Source organism: Populus alba, chromosome 9 (assembly GCF_005239225.2).
Source record: "Populus alba chromosome 9, ASM523922v2, whole genome shotgun sequence".
NCBI lineage: Eukaryota > Viridiplantae > Streptophyta > Magnoliopsida > Malpighiales > Salicaceae > Populus > Populus alba.
In genome coordinates, this window is record NC_133292.1 from 2904367 (window position 1) to 2921393 (window position 17027).

Here is a 17027-nt window from a genome sequence, read left to right on the forward strand (position 1 = left end):
TGGTTTTTCATTTGATTTATTTTTGCATCTTTTTTTATAAATTTAATTTAATTTAAAATTCAAATAAATATCCTTAAAAAAGTTTAAAACATGAGAATTCATTCAATTTTATGAATTAAATTTAATTCACATGGTTCTAAATAGACTATAGGATTATACATCAAGTGATACTAGGGATGTAATGCAAAATACATCATATTGCATACCTAATTATAGCATATAAAAAATCAACGTAAAATTCCTAGGATATCATGCATATACAAACAAAACATGTCATAAAACTAGACTTATAATGCATTATAACACCATGGGACCTGTATTGTGCACTCATTTTTAGAAATTTAATTTCTAAATATAGTAGTTCTTAATCCCTTTGCATAGATTATGGAAACGGAATGATAGTAGTGCAGCTAAAAAATAGGTAACATAAGACCCCATCTTTGAAACAAAGATTTAAAGAGAAAATCCAAGTTTGCAATATAATCAAAGGGACCATAGGGTCATTTACCCACCATCCCATATATTATGTAGAATGGAACATTTTTTTTTCTCTTTTGAGAAAATAATATAAATATACATAGAAAGAATGGAGAATGGAACACTTTTGAAATTTGTGATCATAGTTAAAATCTTATAGTAAGGAAATAATTTGATATAAAGATATTGTCACAATGTATAACCTAAATTTTTAATTTTGCATCAATCCTAAACAATATATATATAAGGAAATAATTTGACGAGGCCCCAAAATCTAAGATGCTTAGGAATATGGTTGATATGTTGAATAATCAATTAATTTTTTAATTCAAGCAATCTAATCTATTCTTCTTAGGCAAGGTGTTTAGTAGCTTGATATGGAAAGCTCAGGTGGTTCGTAATTGGTAGCTAGTGATGCCTAGTAAGCCAAGATGATTGCTAGTTGTTACATGCAAAAGATCTTTTTTAATGGATATAGGGACTCTCAGATATTTAAGTCAATAACTTTGTAGAAAGAGAAAGTGCAATGATATTTTAGACAGAGACTCTTAAAATATATATGCTGAAAATGTTAAAAATGAAGAGATTGTGAACCCCTTGAGTTTAAAGGATTCATAATGTATTTATAGTCGTATGAGTCTCTTTTTTTTTTTTTTTAATGAGAGGCTAAAGTGTAATTTCACCCTTGTGATATTTCGAGTTGTATTCAACTTAAAACAATACATATTGGATCAATATAAAATACTAAAGGACTCGCGTAGAATCCTAGAAAAAACTCTTAATGAAGTGTTGAGCACATGGTAAGGTGTCAAGCCCATTTAAGGTGAAAAATAGTTCTAAACATGCTTTTTAGACCCAAGTATGTTACGCTCAAGCATGGTATCTCGAGCCTATATAGGTACTAGGGTGCATGACCACCACCAGTTGGGCGTCAAGTATGAGCTTCTTGTTAGTTGTTGGGATTAGGCGTGGTAATCAAAGCCTATAAGGATTTTTTTTTTTTTTTGGCCTTTTAGGGGATTTGAGCCCGTTAAATTTGGTTTATTAATAGCCTTCCTAGTCTTTAAGATAATAATACATAAAAGATTTATAAAAATGCTCAGTACAACGAGTTTTGTCGAGTTTTCTTCGTATGAGAAGAAGGATGAACCACAAGTAATATATTAGAAAGCATATATGTAAGGGTATGCACCATGGTTGAAAAAAGAATTTCTAAGTATGTAGAGGGGAACCATGAAAGAACCCATACTTAGAAAATTTCTATTTGGTTTAGGAGAAACCATGAAAGGTGAACCTATACTTAGAAAATTTTTTAAAAGGCTAAGGGGAGCCTATAAAAAGTAGAGCTTGTACTTAAAAAACTTTCTAAGTGGCTAGGAGAACAGACCCATGTCGATGCCCATACTTGGAAAATTTTCTAAGTGGCTAAAAGGATGAACCCATGTCGATGCTTATACTTAGAAAAATTTATAAGGGGCAGAAGGGGAACCCATGGAGGAAGACTTTATACTTAAGAAAGTTTCTAAATGGCTAGGGATACAGACCAATATTAATGCCTATACTTAAAAAAAATAAAATTATAAGGGATATAGGAGAAACCCATGGAAGAGGAGCTTATACTTAGAAAACTTTCTAAAGGGAAAAAAGGGTGGTGTTAGTGGTGGTGCTAATTCACTAAGGAGACCAATTTCATCCCTTTAAGAGTGATTGTATTGGAGTGTGGGAGGTCACATACCTTTCTAGGATGGCATGAGGCGTGAGAGCCCTCTCCTTAAAAATGATCTATAAAGTGAGGGAGGTATGTGACCTCACTAGGATGGCATGAGACATAAGAGCTCTTAAATAGAGAAAGATCTCACCTAATAGTGGGAGGTTTGTAGCCAGTCTAGTGATGGTATAGGGACTTGAAAGCCCCCCTTTAGAAAATGTGTAGGGTATGTTACTTCCCTAACATTGTTATAGAGCATGGAAGCCCTCAGCTATAAAGTGATTGCTTTCTAAGAATGGGTGGCCTATGGCTTTCCTGGTGATATAATGGGGCATGAGAGCCCCCTATTAGTGAAAGGTTGTACCTAAGGGTAGGAGATCCAAGATCATTTTCTAGAGATAATGTAAAGTTTAGGAGCTCTATCGAAGAGTCGTGTCAATCTGATACTGCATTAGAGAGGTAAGATATTTAAGATCCATCCCTGGTAAATTTATAAGAGACCCTTTGGCATTACCACTTAGAGAATATGCTGGTCCGAATTACACTAGAGAATAGGGGATCCAGATCATCTCTTGGTGAATTGGTGAGAAGCTTTTAGGCATCACATGAAGAATATATTAGTCCAAGACTACAATGATGAATAGAGGAACTTAAATCAACCCCTGAAGAATTGGTGAGAGACTCTTAGACATCATCTAGATAATTATATTATTGTAATAGGGAGACCTCATACCTATCCCTTGGAGATTATGAGTCTATTTCTCTAGGGAGACCAAGTCAATCTTTTCCTTGAAAATTGTCCAAAAGCCCCCACTAGAGATTTATAGATAGGAAATGTATGTTAGAGATACATTATTTTTATTTCAAAAATAAACTTACATTCCTATTAAGGGTTATGTATTTTAAGATGGTCTGAGTGATAAGTATGAGGAAGGTTCTTAAGAGAAACATGTCTTGAAGGGGTATCAAGATATATTTTTTTACTACCCTGATAACTCTGAATAAGTGATCGTATTTTGATTTAAAGGAGTTATAAATCCTGAGGATGTATACCCATGAGTTGACCCCTCATAGTTCTTCCTCAATCTTTCATTTCTATTTGGAGAATAATTTTGCTTGAAATGTCCTTCATATTAGTTGTCCTTATAAAAACAAGAAGGCCTATATCGTAATAAACTTATCTCTCTCTCACATATATGATTTCCCATTACCTGCTTCATAATAAGCAAACTTTTCTCTAGAAAGGCATAAAGTTTTCTCCAAAAAGACATATTCCCTTACCCTTTCTCACTAAGTCTATTGGCTCAAGCAATTTTTCCACCTTAAGCATCTCCTCACCGAACCTCTTCAAATATTTATGTGTATACTTGCTCACTTATTGAATAACACTAAATAGCTTCCTAGAGCTTTTCCTAACGGATATGTTAATACTAAAGCATGCCACTAGGTTGACTTAGAGGTCACTAAACGCGTCACTAGAGCTTGACTCCAAATTATTATATTATACATGTACAAACCCATGAAAGGTTATGAGGAGGATTTGTATATTGAGTCATTGTCCTGGATGACCAACTCTAAGCTACCATGCATATTATGTACATGCTTCATCAGGTCAGTTAGGCCATTATAGTTTTCTAGACTTATTTTTATTGAAATGTAGTCCTTATGGAGTCAAGTGTTCAATACTCATTTTTATGGAAATGTAGTCCTAGGTATGCTCATGTACATACCATCTCTTATAAATTTTTTGTTTGTTAGGCTATTGGGAGCCCGAGGAGTTTGGCATGATGTCCATCTCATCATAACTAGAAGAAGTACATTTAGAGTACCAACTTTGTAGATAGGTATTATAATGGCATGAGTGACCTATTGAAGAACTCTCATGAATGTCATTATACATATTCCCTTCTAAGTAGTGTAATTATCTACGAGCACCTGATGTGGCTGGTGGCCATAAATTTAGGACGTTGAGTGTTGCTAAAGGTGTCAAGACTTGTTTGGGTGGCAAGGTTTGATTTTTCCCTTGAGTTCTCAACACAACCTGAGTAGGAAGTTGCACTTAACTAGTGAGTTATTGAAAGATTCAGTTAGGTAGAAGTGTTTGTAGTAACTAGTAGATTTTTCTCATGTCCTAGCCCAGGTGTGTATTAGTTATGTGCCTCGAAATGACATAGAAGTGTCAAAAACAAGGTTAGAGGCCTAAAAGGCCAATTTATGGGTTTGCCAATAACTTAGGCATTTCTGAGCAACTTGGGTTCATGTTTTTCATGTTCATCCGAAGAATATTGTCTCGAGTGCTAGTTTTAGGTTTTATTTTGGTTTCTGCAAGTTCGCATGTCATCATTAGTCAATAATATAGGGTTTTCATACGTTATTAACATGTTTTTTGGGTTTTAATCCTAGGGTTTTGGTTTTGAACTAAAACTTATTTTTGACAAAAAAAAAAATGTGAAGTTAGAGTGAAAGTCAAAATAAATGGATACTTGATTCTTGATCTATGCTTGATTGCAAACAAAACCTTGCCTTTTATTGATGTATATGTCATTACTCTTTATCATTGTGTGTGAATGCATTATTATCAAACCTAAAAATACAATATTTAGAAAAAAAATTTCCATCAAGATAAATTTTCATATTAACATATCTCTTGTTTATCATAGTGAATACAATGTTTTCACTATAACCATTTTTCAATTAAAAAAATATTATGATTGTTAAAATAAGTCAACAAATAATATCAAAATAGTATGTCTATTTTTTGTGATTGAAAACTAAAAAAATTATAAATTTGATAAAAATCATGTTCAAAGTCTATTTAAGAAATTTAAGAATAAAAAAATGAATTGAATTGAACTTCCATGAGTACTTTATTATTAGTATTATTATTTTCACATCAGATACACAATAATTAAAAATAAAAAATTCAAATTCAAATAAAAAATTTGTAATAGTATTTAAGAATTATGTCAAACTAAAAAGTATGTGAATCTAGTAAATATTTTTCTAAGTGGCCAAAAAAAAACCAAATAAAGAAAAAGAAAAAAAAAAGACAACAAAGGGTCATTGCACTACCAGAAAATCTACAAATACAAACAAAATCAACGAAAGATTTTTTACATCGATATTTTAGGGTGATATTTACTAATCAAATTTTATCCATCGCTAACTCCGTCATTATTTACCGACATAAATATTTTGTCGGTATATATCGAGGAAATCCCAGTCAGAATAGAAGGAATTTAAAAACAACCAAACAATATGATGATGTGTAAGTTTTTATGGATGATTTTATCGATAAAATTATAGTTGGATTCAAAAAGAGATGTCCGTATAGTGACGTGTCAGTTATACCGATAAAATAGTCGACAAGGTGACAGATAAAAACATTTTGTTGGTAATTTTATTAGCAATAGTTACCTGACCATCGACCCTCCCCTCCTCTATTTCTCCTTCTTCCCCTCGCCTCTGCAACTAAACAAACATCCCCTCCCCCTCTCCAACTAAACAAACAACCCCCCTTCACATCTCTCCTCATCTCAACACAACTCATCCTTCTTTAACTTTTCCAGTCACATCATTCGTGTTTTATTTTGGATTTTTCATTTTAAGTAAATCTATCATTTTTTTAATTTTAACACGATTTTAAAATGTCAAATTTTTTATTGCATATTTTTGTATTATATGTATTTTGTTTGGGTTTTTACTTGTTTTATTGTTTTTTCTTAAACAAACTTCTTGTATGGATTTATTATTTTGCACATGTTATGGTTTGTTTTAGATATTGTAAAATTATATTTGTTTGTAAATTGTTGAAACTTATGCCGTACTGCTGACTTATGTGTGTTGTGATGAAATAAATAATTGCTTGTTTAATGGGTTCGTTTTATATTTTGTTAATTTTATTGCCGAGTTGTAATTTTCATAAATTAATTGTAAAATTTGTATGTACATAGATAATTGATAATGAATTAAGAGAAGTTGAAAGTACATTGGATAAACCAATATTCTTGAGCTAAACCAATATTTTTACAAATTTGTTTACCTAACATGGTTAATTAATACATGTTGTCATCATTATTTGATATAGGTTCGATAGAATTAGTCATGGATGATCGTTCATAGATGTATTAAGATTCACCTCAATGATTATAGAGGATGGATTATTGTAATGGGGTTCACGGTTTTATTAATTATGCAACATCTATTTCGAGAAATATTAGTGGAGGCGATATAGGTGTTCATGCAAGAGGTGTAAAAATAAATATGGTATCGATCAAGATGTTGTAATGATGCATCTTCTACACAAAGAGTTCATGAAAAAATATTTGTGCTGGTATGCATACGAAGAACCATTTGTTCCTCACAACATACAACCAATCTCACTGAAAAATATAAACAACCCTCTGAGGATTATGAACAACTTTGCCAAATGATCATGGATATGAGATCAAATGAGTGGTACGTGTGCATCTCTTTTTTACCATATGATCCTGAGAACAACTAATCTCCTCCTTCAGTACTGCCATTGCTCTAACTTAGTTTTATTTGAACATAAAAATTATAATGAATATTTGGCTTTTATATTAAGATAATTTATTTTTACATACTTGAATTTTATACAATTTTATTTTTTAAATTATTTTCTTTTTTTGTTTAATAGATTTTTTAAAGTATATATTTTTAAATCATTACGAACAAAGTAATTGACAGACTAAATCCATTGGTATATTCTAGATAGTTAATAAAAAAAAATATTGCATATGCCACTTCAACTGCTACATTACTCAACGAAATTATTTGGTCAGTATTTTACAGAGAGTTGGAATAAAATTACTCCAAATATCACTGCCACTACCACTACCAATCATCAACGGAATAATTTTGTTGATATATTCCAACAGGTAAATTTTTTTTTGGCTTGAAAACTTCGTCTATAAAACCATTAGTTTTTTTTTTTTTTTTTTACCAATAGAAATAAAATTACTAACGGACTGTTTTCGTCCGAGAATCAGTTGGTAAAATTATCCTCGACAGAATGTTGGAGTAAATAGCAATAGAAACTCTGTCGATAAAATTGTTAAATGTAGCAGTGTTGCTCAAACTTGTGATCTATTGGCTCCGGTCCATATGCTAACCAACTAAGTTACAATACAAATTTGTTTTCAAAATAATTAAACTAATATATTAATATTTTGTTATTGTTCATATGAACAATGAAGTACCATAAAAAGCCTTAGTTATTTTAATAGTATAGGATAATGTTTACTATATACATATTGAGTAAAAAACATTTAGTCTCTCATATGCTAGGATAGGAGTTTTTAAGATACGTTGTGTGGTTGAATATAAATTTACCATCTCATAAAAAAAAGATAATGATGAAACTTAAATATAGTGAATGAATCTTCTCTCTTTTCTGTTTGAACAAGTATCATAACACAATATTTTGGTCATAGCCAATATTTTAGACCATAAAAAAGTAGTTGGGGGAGTGACATTGGTGAATCACTAGCTAAGAAGCCACAATTATCATCATTCTTGAAAGAATAACTTAAATTCATTAAATATACTAAAAATTCAGATGAATAAAATATACAAGTGAAACTTGAGAGACAAACTGAAGTTAGTTAACTAGTTGAGAGTAACTGATGAAAAGCTAAAACATGTTGTTGAATTTAGTCATGAGATTGAAATTAAAATTAAAAAAAAAAAGACAAAAGAAAATATTATTTTTCTAAAGTCATAGAAAAAGTTGCTCTAAAAAAAAAAAAAAAAAAAAAAAAAGAGGTTGAAGGAACTAATTTGGTTAAGTTGTAATACAATAAGTTTATTTTGTGAATAGGTTAACTACAATATTATATTTGGTGTGGATTATTATCTTTATTATTCTTGTCACAATTAATTGTATTCTTTAGTTCTTCAATTGTAAAAAAACAATTTATGTTTTGAGTTTTAAACCAGTCAAATATATAATTTGACAAAAACAAGCATGAATTTTGATCCAGTTGTTAAATTAGATTAAAATTTTGATAAATTATTATAAAAACTTAATTATACAAGGACAACTAGTTTATCAATTGTTTTTGTTTTTAGGCTCAAATTAAGTCTAGTAGCTATTGTTTAGGATTTTGTTTTTTTGTTGTTTTTTAAACAAAATTTAAATTTAGATTAAAATCTTCAATTTAATTAGGATTTTAATAAATGAGATATTTTTCTTAAACTAAGCTATTTCTTATTAGAAAATTTTATAAATTATTGAATTTCAACTGTTGTTAAATTTAGAGCTTGAGAATTCCTAGCGCTAAATCAAATCAAATCATTGAGACTCAAATCGCTTTTATTAAAGAAAAAGGTAGCCACAAGCCTATGCAATCAGAAGACAACACCAAAATCATGCAAATCCATCAATAAGAAATGACAATTGATGCTGAAATATTGAGTACAATTATTAATGACCGAAAGTATGAATCTCCATGGCTTGCTGGCCCACAAAACAAATAAATAAAATAAATAAAAGGACTGAGACTATTAAAATCATTAATCTTAATCTCCTATCCTATGGTCGCTAATGGACACAGAAATAGAGCTCAACGGTCCATTTGGTGGAGGGCCATTTTGAAAGTGGAAGTTTCTGCGTACGTGGACATTAAAATAGCGCCACGTTCCCTTGTCCACGTAAAGCCATGACACCGTAGTGCTGTGGTTGATGTTGGAATTGTGATGTAAATTGTTTTTTAAAATATATTTTTTATTTTAAAATATATTAAAATAATTTTTTTAAAAATTTATTTTTAATATCCATACATAATTAAAAATAAAATTTTGAAAATAAAAAAATTTAAAATATCTCAAAAATATGGTTAAACTACGTTACCGATCATTACTTCATTGAATTCTTAACCATGCCATGCCAAGAAATACTTGAAGTCACCTATTTTACATTAGAAGAAATGACATCACAAAGCTTGTATTTTATGGAATTAATTAAATAATAGCTAGAACTTGAAAGAACGAAATACGGCAAGAATTATGACAACTACTTACATCATCACATCCTAGGATTTAAATCATTATTTTAAAATGACATCGTATTGGTTTTTTAAAACTCAGCTAACCCATTTGAAATATATAAGTTGAGTCTGTCTTCAGTTAACTTGAAATTTGACCAACCAAGAAAAAAATATAAACTAATCTATATTTAAAAAAAAAAAAAAACTTCACATGACTTGACTAGCCTGATCAAAACTCAATCATTAATTTATTAATTTTTTTAAAATAAATTATTAAATAATATTGTTTTGATTTGTTTAAAAAATATTAAGTTAACCCAAATTAATCATGTCGACCCATAATTCTTGTCTCAAGTTAACTTCCGTCAAGTTTTAAGACTAATTTAAATAGGGTTTTCATTTGTTTCGCATGATTCTTGGCAAAATTAAGGCTTTGATGCTGAGAAAAAAAAAATATAAAAAGGAGAATAGAAATGAAAGAAATTGATTTAGCTTCAACTCTTTTTTATCATCCACTAATTTTGAGCATACCAATTTGTTGTACAGATAAGGGCTTTGAGCATTACCTGAAAAACTGCTACTTTCATCAATACAATAAATTTCAAAACTCGTCCAATTATTTCAATTGGAACAAATTTATTCTAACAAAAGATAAAGATCAAAATTTGATCTCATGCCCCTAATTAACACAGCAAAATCTGCCCCCCTTCGACAGGCATTTTACAGAAACTGAGATTGCACCCCAAAACCAATCTGGCACTAAGCAATGAAAGGAGGGATGATCTTGAGAAGCAATGTCAAACTTAAACATGGTTTCCAAACATGAATATATATCATGTCAAGGAGAAATTTTGGATGACAAGATTAAGATTTGTATCTTGACAAGAAATTAAAGTCTTTTCTTCTTCTTCTATCATGCTATGGAAATATAGAAAAATTGGGTATTAGTCTATTTATAAGTTACCCCATACAATAATAATCCACCCAACAGCCACACTATATGATATTTACCTTACCACGCCTGACAGCATGTCGTAATTCATGAATTCCTGAGCTCATTGGGATATATTATTGAATCATGTGCGGTGGCGAAGATGTCTCTATCAGCCTGGACAAGTCAGTATCATCTCAGAAAACTTCAGCCCCACTTGCAGGATGGCAAGCTCCAACATTGAATTATTACATGTACTTGGCATCTTCCATGTATTCAATGTAGTCGACTTGCAAAAATGACTGATGCAAAGGACATGCATGGAATACATGATTTTACATCAAGCATAGAAACAAAAAAACAGCAAAAATATAATCAAGATGCCTTCGGAACTGAATTAGCGTGCAAAAGGTTTCTTGTTGAGTCCTGTTAAATGAATGGAACCTGCTAATTTGCAGAATATATACTTGCCCCAACGTCCATCTATATAGGGGGGGGGGGGGACCCAGAAATGACACTTCTTCTAGGAAAACATCAGTTTGGTCATTAGATAACTGGTGGAGCGGTAAACTTTTGTTTGTGCATGCACATGCAAATCAAATATCCTAAGCTATCAAAACAATAATAAATGTTCAGATGCATTTGACAGGAAAGGATAACTAGGATGTTCCAGAGGGGGGCTGACCGTATGGAATCAGAGAAATAAAATGCAGATTCATTCTAATGTTAGTAGAAACCAGTTCTTTTTCCCTTGAAGATGGATTCCTGATAAATCCCATGCAAACCAGATCACGTACTAGAACTACAATAAATGCCCTTAATGACTTCACATAAATGGTGAACGTCAGATCATGAGCAGAAATGGAAATCTCCAAGAAAATTTCCTTCGAAGCCAGTGGAGTGCAGTAAGATTTGTATTCTGAATAGTTCATTGATGTGGAACCGCTGAGCGAGTAAAGAAAGGCATTATTTTTGAAGAACAGGTCAGCAGAAACCAAAAGATGAACGGGTGGTGGTTGCCATGCATATCAGCAAACAAAGGACATGGAAAAACTTTATGATTTTAACCCACGGATGTCATGAATGACAAGTACAAAAAATATATGACAGATGTTAGAAACTATCAGTAAATTATAAAGCGGTGACTCTGAGAATTAAGTGTCTATACTTAAAAGGACCAGCAGCAAAGGATATCACTGTACCATCCCAGGATTTTAAATTTTTTAACAAACATCAACTCCTATAGTACAGTTCTCATACCAAGTTTCTTGGCACAAACTATGGTTTTATATGATCAACATCATCCTTCACCTATATTGACTGTCCATTTTCCAAATCCTTGATGTCCACCACGGAACGGGAGCTTCTCGTCAGCTTGAATAGTTGGTAAAATTTGATGTCAATCCTCCACCTTGCTGCACTGACCTACATATGTTGAGTATTATTTCAACATAAGTTTATGGACAGACATGGAAAAAAACCAATGGAAAATCTGTAAAGTATGTTTGTTTTGTCTAATGCCTTGACCATAAATGAATTTGGCATTGTTCAATGCTTTCAAGCTCAAGCTAATGGCTGAACAGAGTAATTTTACCTCAAAATATTGTTACTAAGTATGTGAAATGCTGAATGAGATTACAGGGAGCTGAGAGAATAACAATTGGGCAGAGGGACTTGGAAGAAGGCAAAGAGAAGATAAACATGTTGGAAACACAGATTTTCCATATGTTGCACAACATAAAACGTTAAAGAAACACAAAGACCAGAGTTCAGTGCCGCATAGAATTTACTGTACCACAGATTTAAGTTCCCAAGAATCATCTCTTTCTCCAAATCCCAACCTAGTCAATCTTAAATGGATCTTCGCTAAGCTATTCAGCTATAATTTGAAATCGTATAGTAATCCCTAAATTTCTGGCTCTCCAAAAAGCAAATAAAGGCCCCATTCTGTGCTATATCAGAAGGGGCAACACTTGCAACCTTAATATTTTGAACTCGTTTGTCCCACAACCATAGGTCCATAGCCTTATGTTTTATACAATTATTAGCAGAAGTTCTATGTTTTTGCCAAAAAACTTCAACAAAGCATAGACTCACTGGTGCAGAAAATATCACATTTTCCATCCCTTTTTATTTCTAATGAATTTATTATTTCTTTCCTCTACTCTTTTTGCAAAAAAGTAAAACAAAATAAAAAAATAAAATAAAACCTGAATTTGATGGCTATTAAACATTAGAAAGACAGGCACTGGATTGTTTGGACTATGGCTTATTTGGTTAGTTACATTATCACTCAAATAAGCATTTAGTGCACATGTGAAGCTCAGAAAATGGTAAACCAGAAATACACATCATATGGAGAGCAATATCTTCATTGGCAAATCTTGAGAAAATCCTAGCTAGAAACCAAATAATCTACACAGATAAAAGATGATCTCTAACACTGTCTCATAAATACACAGGCAATTTTAACATGGCATTGGAACATAACAATACAAAACACAGTGAACGGCAAAGAGTTGGCAGGGAACAGGTCATCAAGATCTTCCTGATTTAGAATGTTCCAGACCAAAACAGACAAGTGACTCCCTAACAAGGCAAAGGATATTAGGATTGATCTGTGAGAATCTAAAAAAAAGACATGCAGTATGCATGAAGCTGTGTGGAATATATAGCAAGAGTCTACATTACTCTGAACTACTGCAAAGAGCTCAGAAATAGTTAAGCAATTGGAATTAACAAATTAAAAAAAAAAAAAAATTCAATATCAAGACTGCCCGCTCCAAGGGGCTAAGTTTCAGAAGCCTTTTCTCAAGAGTTTTTTTTTTTTTTTTTCCCTTCTCTTACAACCATAAGAAGCCACTGAAAACAGCATCATATGTTAATGAACGATTCAAAACTTTTCCTTCCATTTTTTTCCAGGTTTTCTCTAAATTTGGAATTTATCACATAGTAAGTTTCATACCAGGGCTCAATCCAATTAAGTCCTCAGCATCTACCAATTTCACCATATATGGATCTTATATCTTAAAATGGGATCAAAATATTCAAACCTCCAGACAAGGCATAAAAGGGAAATAAAACATGTAATTCCTCACATAATAAATATAACCAACGGAGTATATAACAATTAGCATGGAAATAATGACCTAAAAGCTAGGAATTAAACCTTCTATTAACAAAGATAATACTTTCAGGAAGCTCTTCCAGATCCAAAGAAAGTCATTTGTCAACTCCTAAATTTATCACTTCAAACCTTGCATGGCTACTTGTCTTGGTCAGCTCAATAGGATTAAGATAAATCATCATATACACAACATATTAAACTCTATTGTTGTTTCTATTCTACCATGCACATCATTGTGTGATCAGTGGTACATAAAACTACGACCAATGCAAATGTAGGGCTATAAATTAGGAAATCAAGTAAAAGCCTAATTCAAATTAAACTCTTACTGTTCCTATGATAGCATGACATAATATTAAAAATACATGTAGCATATGAATCATAAATAAAAAATGGGCTTTGAATACCATACCTTCTAATCATGTTCCTTTTAAAAACGGAACCATTTCTTTATGGTACTTTCTGGTTGCTTCAACAAATTCCACAGCAAAAGCCTCATCCTCTGGGTAATATGCAATGGGATCACATAACAGAGGCTGGGGAAGGTCAAGCACACCTTCAAGTATTGCATGAAGACAGTAAGCTGAGTACGTGATGTGGTATCCTCCTTCTTGGACGATAAGAATCTGCCCACCACTGTGTTTATTTGCCAGACTATGAACTATCCGTCCAATCTCTCTATAGCCATCCATTGTCAAGCATTGCCTTCCATTTGGATCAAACTGAAGCAAGCAATGCGACTCAGTAAGGAGATCTAAGTTTTAAACACTAACGTTTTAGAAAAAGAAGGCAAAATCTGAGAAATGCTCATCAAAGAAGTACAATTATAGCTAGAGATGATGGCAATCGAGGAACTTCATCACAAACATGCACAGTCCAAGTTACGAGGAAAAACCATAAAAAGAAGAAAAGGGAATTGATCTGGAGGGTGTGTGTGAGAGAGAGAGAAAAACTTAGGATGTATAAATTTGAAAGGGGACACAAATATTTTCATATTTATTTTTCAAAGCCAAGTTACTAATAATTTGCAGTCTAGAAACACAAAACTGACGTTTTAGTCTAGAAAGCTCTCTAGAATATTGAATATTAGTACATGGAGTAAAATATATCCAAAAAATTGAAGTATAAGGCTTAACTAGTTCATAAGCTTGCTTTTTTCTCATGTATTCATAAATCACTCAGTTGTCTCTTGTGCTTTGCTACTTTCAGCTTGTGTAAGACAAAAAAAAGAGGGTTAAAAAGAGAGGAGAAGGGGGAAAGGATTAATTAATGATCAATCTGAAGGTCTCTTCCATATAATTTTTCATTTTTCGTATTTCTACATCCTGTAGAGCTGTAAACATATTTCAATGTTATATGTCGTGCTCATTTCAGTTCTTCAGTTTCCCTTTCACTATTACTCCTCTGGTATTCCCAATAGACATGTTATATGGAAATATATAAATACACAAACAGTAACATATTTATGCATGTATAGTTATATTGTCAAACTAATAGCATATGTTTACATGCATAACCTTACCTCATAACATAGTAACAATTTGGCAATGGTCTATCATCGAATTAAAGGTACTTACAGCACTTGAATCTTGGCCAACAACAAAAACTATCATATCAGGTTCAAATTTGTGAATAGATGGGACAACTAACTCCTTCATGGCATACCCATATCCCCTATCGCCTGTCCCATTAGGAAGAGGTATGTTCAAATTGTATCCCAAACCCTCTCCTTCACCTAGCTCACCAACAGATCCATTCTGTGGGTGAGATGGACCCCATGAACCATGGTTCATATGAAGGGACACGGTAAGTACTTTATCTGTCCGATAGAATCCCTCCGCTGTTCCATTTCCATAATGAACATCAATGTCAATAACTGCAACCTTTTTGCACCCTGAATCTAAGGCCAATTGAACCGCAAGACCAGCATTGTTAAGGAAGCAATACCCATCTGCTTGTTTAGGTTGAGCATGGTGACCAGGCGGCCTAACCAATGCATAAGCAAGCTTTCCATGCCCATCAAGAATATGCTTCATTGCTGATAGTGTAGTGCCAGCAGCAAGAAGTGCAGCATCCCATGAGCCAGGATTTAAGAAAGTTCCGGCACAAATCATCTTCCCTCCTTGTTTATCTGCTTCAACTAGTTCATCTATGTACTCTGCTATTTTAACATAAATGAAAAACATCATACACGATGCAACAGATTGAAAAAAAATAACCTATTTTCTTTCTGCCAATAAAACATATAAGCAAACATTCTAAATGGCTTCAGGATAGCAACTTTCATATTCAATAGGTTCAAGTTTCATTCAACTAGGGAATTGCTGATCTGAATAATAAGAATGAAAGAGTTACCTGGAGCGTGAAAAGAGAGCAATTCAAGGACTTGAGCAGGTCTACCGAGTTGCCAGGAAATGTATGGAGAGATGGGGCCTTTCTGAAGTATAGAAACCATGTTCTTGATCCTGTCTGAGTTCTCTGGGTGCTTCTCTAACACGTCTAGGAACCCAGGATCAGTTCCTGAGTCAAAAACTCCCTTTCCAGTTTCATGGTTTAGCATGCCCTCGTGCCAGAACACGTCTATGATCTTGTTTGAGCAAGCAGCAGCCATGGCTGACAGCAATTCTTAGAGGATTTTAAGGTGAGGTTGTGAGGATGGGCAGAAATTTTAGAGAAAATTTTCCTTAGCGCATTAAATTATTTTTTTTCAGCAAAAGGGAGGAATGGAAGTTTCTTTACCCAACTATTTGTTGTAACACAGTAACGACAAAGTTGCGTTTTAACTATTAAACTTTTGAATTAGGTATTAAAGTGAAGGTTATTTTTTTTATTACGATATAATTATTTTTTATAAATTATATAAAATTAAATTGGTTATTTTTTATTGCACAATAAAATTAATTAGGAAAGTTATTATATCCTAAGAAACAAAACATTATTCTAATAGTATAATGACATAATTATCTCTTAACTTTTAAATTTTTAAACTAAACATCAAAAGTAAAGCAGTTTTCTTATTATTATACAATTATTTATTTATAAATTATATGGGGTTAAATTGATCTTTTTGTTTTTTATTGTTGTAAACCTGGACTAAAAAAAAAAAGGGTAATGTTAATTTAAAAATGATAAATTAAGATGAAATTTTTATGATGAGTATGGATGGAAAACTCAAATGAATGAGTTCTTTAAAAAAATATATGATGATTTAAGTAAATAAAATTATACGCAAAATTCAGATTTTTTGTGTAAAAATTATTGATTATCTAGTTTTATGATATTAAATATATCTCTTAACCTAACCATTGAATCAAGTTAAAACTTTACATGGAATTTCTCGATGTATTCTATCTTAGGCTCCGTTTGTTTGCTGGAAAGTAATTTCTTTTTGAAAAGTGAATTCCGAGAAAGTATTTTTCGATGTTTGGTAGTATAATGAAAAATGAGTTGGAAAACATTTTTCAATGTTTGGTTATGTCATGGAAAATGAGCTGGAAAATAACTTATTAATATTTTATTGTTCTCAAATTTATTAAAATAATGAGGAACAAATCTTCTAAATAAAAAAGTTGAATGAGAATGAAATTGAAAAAAAAATATAATTTCATAAATTATCTCAAATAAAATAAATAATAATCAAAATAATAGAGATCAAATCTAAAAAAATTAAAAAAAAAATGAAAGATGAAGAAATTAAAATAATAATAATCAACATTTCATAAATTATTTCAAATAAAATAAGTAACAATCAAAAGAATGAGAACCAAATTTGAT

General features: G+C 31.8%; 1 protein-coding gene across 2 annotated transcripts; it reads right to left on the reverse strand.

Annotated features, from left to right (window-relative positions):
• Positions 1-11171: 11171 nt before the first annotated feature.
• LOC118053814 (histone deacetylase 8) lies at positions 11172-15990 on the reverse strand. 2 transcript variants are annotated; one of them, XM_035065194.2, is made up of 4 exons: positions 15609-15990; positions 14831-15414; positions 13666-13975; positions 11172-11551 (listed from the first exon to the last, which is right to left on the reverse strand). In XM_035065194.2, the coding sequence occupies exons 1-3, from the start codon at positions 15862-15864 to the stop codon at positions 13673-13675; spliced, it is 1143 nt and encodes a 380-aa protein (XP_034921085.1). In that variant the 5' UTR covers positions 15865-15990; the 3' UTR covers positions 11172-11551; positions 13666-13672. The 2 variants fall into 2 exon arrangements, with proteins under 2 accessions (XP_034921085.1, XP_034921088.1); XM_035065197.2 differs by having other exon boundaries at positions 14831-15411; positions 15609-15989.
• Positions 15991-17027: the final 1037 nt, after the last annotated feature.

Excerpts from the sequence above, each read along its gene's own strand:
- LOC118053814 (XM_035065194.2), bottom strand. The coding sequence starts at position 15,864 with ATGGCTGCTGCTTGCTCAAACAAGATCATAGACGTGTTCTGGCACGAG. Across the intron at positions 15,415-15,608 it reads GCTCTCTTTTCACGCTCCAG|CAGAGTACATAGATGAACTA; the intron begins GTAACTCTTTCA and ends ATGTTAAAATAG. Across the intron at positions 13,976-14,830 it reads TTGGCCAAGATTCAAGTGCT|TTTGATCCAAATGGAAGGCA; the intron begins GTAAGTACCTTT and ends TGCTTGCTTCAG.